General features: G+C 44.6%; 1 protein-coding gene across 1 annotated transcript in view; it reads left to right on the forward strand.

The window, feature by feature from the left end:
- Positions 1–4,096, forward strand: part of usp13 (ubiquitin specific peptidase 13) — a 27,905-nt gene that overhangs the window by 7,174 nt on the left and 16,635 nt on the right. The window contains 8 exon segments of the mRNA XM_017031238.2: positions 964–1,085; positions 1,694–1,836; positions 1,994–2,178; positions 2,253–2,350; positions 2,604–2,794; positions 2,922–2,979; positions 2,981–2,994; positions 3,937–4,030. Of these exon segments, the coding sequence (XP_016886727.1) occupies positions 964–1,085; positions 1,694–1,836; positions 1,994–2,178; positions 2,253–2,350; positions 2,604–2,794; positions 2,922–2,979; positions 2,981–2,994; positions 3,937–4,030 (905 nt within the window).

Below are 4,096 nucleotides of genomic sequence, written 5' to 3' on the forward strand. Positions count from 1 at the left end.
CTCCTCCTCCTCCTCTTCGGTTTACAGTGAGGCCGCCTCCTGTGAGACGCCGACCTCTCAGCTGCCACCACCCGTCAAACACCCGTCTCGGCCGACACACTCCCGCCGCAGCTTTGACGCTGCTGCACGGAGACGACCAGACGTCACTGTTTCCCAAATCGTTCCACAAGAATGGAATTTTTTTATTATAATTCAGGACAAAATTCCCATCATTCATTTGACCTTCCGTTAACTGTCATGTGACAGCGTGGTTTCTCTGACGGTACAGTGGTGTCTGTCGCTCTGGTCTGGATCTGTGACGTAGCAGTGTGTGTGTGTGTGTGTGTGTGTGTGTGCACCGTCATCCCCACACCGGTGCAGTGATCTAATCAGCTGCTCGTGGTCACCGTGATCATCCCTGTGTCAGTGATGACCCACGATGCTGTTTGAGTTTAGGACCAACAGCTGCAGAGCTGGAGACGAGGCGTCGTCTCTGTTTCCTTACAGAAAGATGAGGTCATTTCAAAGGTCGAAGGTCGACAGAAGTATTTGGTCAATTTTGGAATCATTCTTTGTTATGGCTTTACTTCATCATTTTTATGATTAAGTAAAGTTTTATTAATTTATCTAAAATTAATAAATCATAAAACGTAGGCTTCTTTAGGAATGAACATTTCACAGCAACAAAAAACTAAACATTTAAAGATTTCTGACCTTTTGTTGAACAACCGACAGAGTAAAATCCCTTCTGTACCGTTTATTCTGAGGTTGAGACAGATTTAAAACTTTCCAATTCCCAAAAATGTCACAAATGTCAAACTTATCCGAGTCATCGCGACAAACGTTTGGACAGTGATGTTCTTGTTCTTCTGTGTCTCCTGACTGTTTGAAGATGTTTCCTCCTCCATCCACGGTCTGTCGATGACATCCGTCTTCAGCAGCAGTCACTGAACGTCTGCTTCCTTCTTTTTCTTTCCTTTTAAGATTTAGAACTAAACCGTGATTTTAACGGTGAGGACTATGAGTACGAGGATGAAGCCAAGCTCGTCATTTTCCCAGACCACTTTGAAATCCCTTTACCAAATATTGAGGAGTTGCCCGCCCTGGTCAGTGAGTTGGTGCTGCATGGGCTGTGTGTGTGTGTGTGTGTGTGTGTGTGTGTGTGCATGTCCTGGTCGAGGGTGCACTTGGTGTTTCCCCTCAACATTTGTAGTCAATAATTTTATGTAAATACAGTGTTTACACTGGAGCCATTCAATTTTTTTTCCCAGTACATCCTGTAGTGGATAATTTGATCCACACGGGGGCGACAAAGTAACACTACAATGATTGCCAACCGTATTATTTTCAGAGTTCAGTGAGTTTTTGAGAAAACTAAGGGAACCACGTGGTGCACGTCCGGTTTATGAGTTTTCCTGCATGAAAACAGACATCGTAACTTTTTTTTGTCTTTGTTTATTTTTTGCATGTCCACAAAGTTTCTCTTTTTTCCTTCCTCCACGTTTTGTGCATGTGTATTGCTGCAAATTTGAGCACTTTCATTTATATATATATATATAGTTTTCCTCTGCTGCATACATGTTATCTGACCTAAAATATATAGTTTTTCCTCTGCTGCATACATGTTATTTGACCTTTTTTTTAATAAAAAGTTGATCTTTTATCAACATGACTTCACCTACATGTGACCACACTGTGACCCACTGATGCACAGGTCACCATTGCCTGTGATGCCGTCCTAAACGCACCGTCAGCGTACAAGAAACAAGAGCCTGAATCCTGGGAAGAGGAGATCCAGGTGTCCAGACATGCCCGGAGCCTCCGACAGCTGGACAACGGGGTCAGAATCCCACCCAGGTAGGACGGGCACTCAGATGACTGTGACCCTAACCCCCCCCCAGGCAGAGGAGTGGTTTAATTTTGGTTTATTAGACCAAACCAAAGTTCTAGAGTTCTAGAGGGGGTCATCCTAAAAGACGGCGTTCTGATCAGTGTCTCTTTCCTGTGTCACCAGTGGCTGGAAATGCCAGAAGTGCGAGATGAGGGAGAACCTGTGGCTGAACCTGACGGACGGAGCCGTTCTCTGTGGGAAGTGGTTCTTCGACGGGAGCGGAGGAAACGGCCACGCTCTGGAGCACTACAGAGAGACCAGCCACCCGCTGGCCGTCAAAATGGACACCATCACGCCGGACGGAGCAGGTACGGGTCACGTGATGAGTCCGTGTTCCACATGTGTGGTCTTTCATTTGATTGACGGCTCCTTTGTCGTTTAGACGTCTATTCGTTTGAGGAGGAAGAAGCTGTGTTGGACCCTAACATATCAGAGCACCTGTCACACTTTGGGATAGACATGTTACAGATGCAGCAAAGAGTGAGTTCTATCTCTAGTTCTCATTTAAAAGACAGAATCTATAAATCTACACAAACCAATCTGAACAGACGGTGGTTGACACTGATTTTTAATGAGATAAAAACCTGAGGTGAGAATATATAAAAGAATCCTCTGCTGGTTGATAAAGGCGAGCTCTTCAAACGTTCCCTGAGGGAGAATTTTATAAAAACATAATCTGGATTAGATGGTCGTGTTTGACTCAAGCCTTACGTCGTTTTCTTCGACTCTTCAGACAGAGAATGGGAACCACACAGAAAACAGTTCAAGGCCGCGGGTCAGTGAATGGGAGGTGATCCAGGAGTCGGGTATGAAGCTGAAGGCTCTGTATGGTCCTGGTTACACGGGCGTCAAAAACCTGGGTAACACCTGTTACCTGTGCACAGTGATGCAGGTGCTCTTCAGTATCCCCGACTTTCAGAGGATGTGAGTAAAACACAACGGAATGATTTTAATAATGGTGTAATCAATCAAAACGATTAGAAGCCAACACTGTAGAGTGACCACTGTGACCTCCAGTAGTAGAGGTCGTGACCTGTCCTCTCATCATCAGGTACGTGGGGAATCTTCAGAGGATATATGACTATTCACCCCTCGACCCCACCCAGGAACTTTGCCACACAAATGTGAGGGAGTTCACTGTTACGTCACACAGACCAGCAGCGGCAGCAGCAGCAGCAGTAACAGTAACAGCAGCAGTAACAGTAACAGCAGTAACAGCAGCAGTAACAGCAGTAACAGCAGTAACAGCAGCAGCAGTAACAGCAGCAACAGCAGCAGCAGTAACAGTAACAGCAGTAACAGCAGCAGCAGCAACAGCAGCAGCAGTAACAGTAACAGCAGTAACAGCAGCAACAGCAGCAGCAGTAACAGCAGCAGTAACAGTAACAGCAGTAACAGCAGTAACAGCAGCAGCAGCAGCAGTAACAGCAAATCACGTTAAACTCTCTTGGTTTCACAAAGAGCTCATTATTGTCTCCGTTTATATTCACTGGCTGCAGAATCAGATTCAGTCTCTCCACGTTATTAAATCTTGTCTGAGAATCTTAGACGTGATGTTTTGTTGACACTCAAGCCGCGCTGTGGCTCAGTGGACGCTGTGGTCATGATGAACGGCAGAGACGGTGTACACAGAGCGTCTGTTGTGTCACAGTGTAATGTCAGCAGACGGAGTCACATAAACATGTTTGTTCTGGTTTACTCTTTAATCAACAACACATTTCAACACCTTTTCTGTCACCTCATGTTGTTTATTATCTCAAGAAATTAAGACGTATCTTTTCCTGATCACAGACTGTGACGCCTCCATATATGGACATATACATGACCTCTGATTCATGGACAGAATTATTTCTTGTAAAATGATTCACTAAGAAAAGACATTTTTGTTAATGTTAAATCAACACATCAGTCTGTTATAATTGAACCATGATAATTGATTATACTGTCTTGTGAAATGATCCATAATCAATAATACCACAGACAAACATGTTTCTGATACAGGATGTTAGAGACTGACTGTAAATAAACACCTGACCGTTGTTTATGCCTTTGTTTTGGTCCCACAGGGCTAAACTGGGACACGGACTGCTCTCAGGCCAGTACTCCAAACCACCCATGAAATCTGAGCTCATTGAACAGGTGATGAAAGAAGAATACAAGGTATTAAACTGGGTATGTCCAGCTCCCCAACTGGGTACAAAGCTGTACTAACCACCAGCAAAATCA

Source organism: Cynoglossus semilaevis, chromosome 2 (genome assembly GCF_000523025.1).
Source record: "Cynoglossus semilaevis isolate Cse_v1.0 chromosome 2, Cse_v1.0, whole genome shotgun sequence".
Lineage (NCBI taxonomy): Eukaryota > Metazoa > Chordata > Actinopteri > Pleuronectiformes > Cynoglossidae > Cynoglossus > Cynoglossus semilaevis.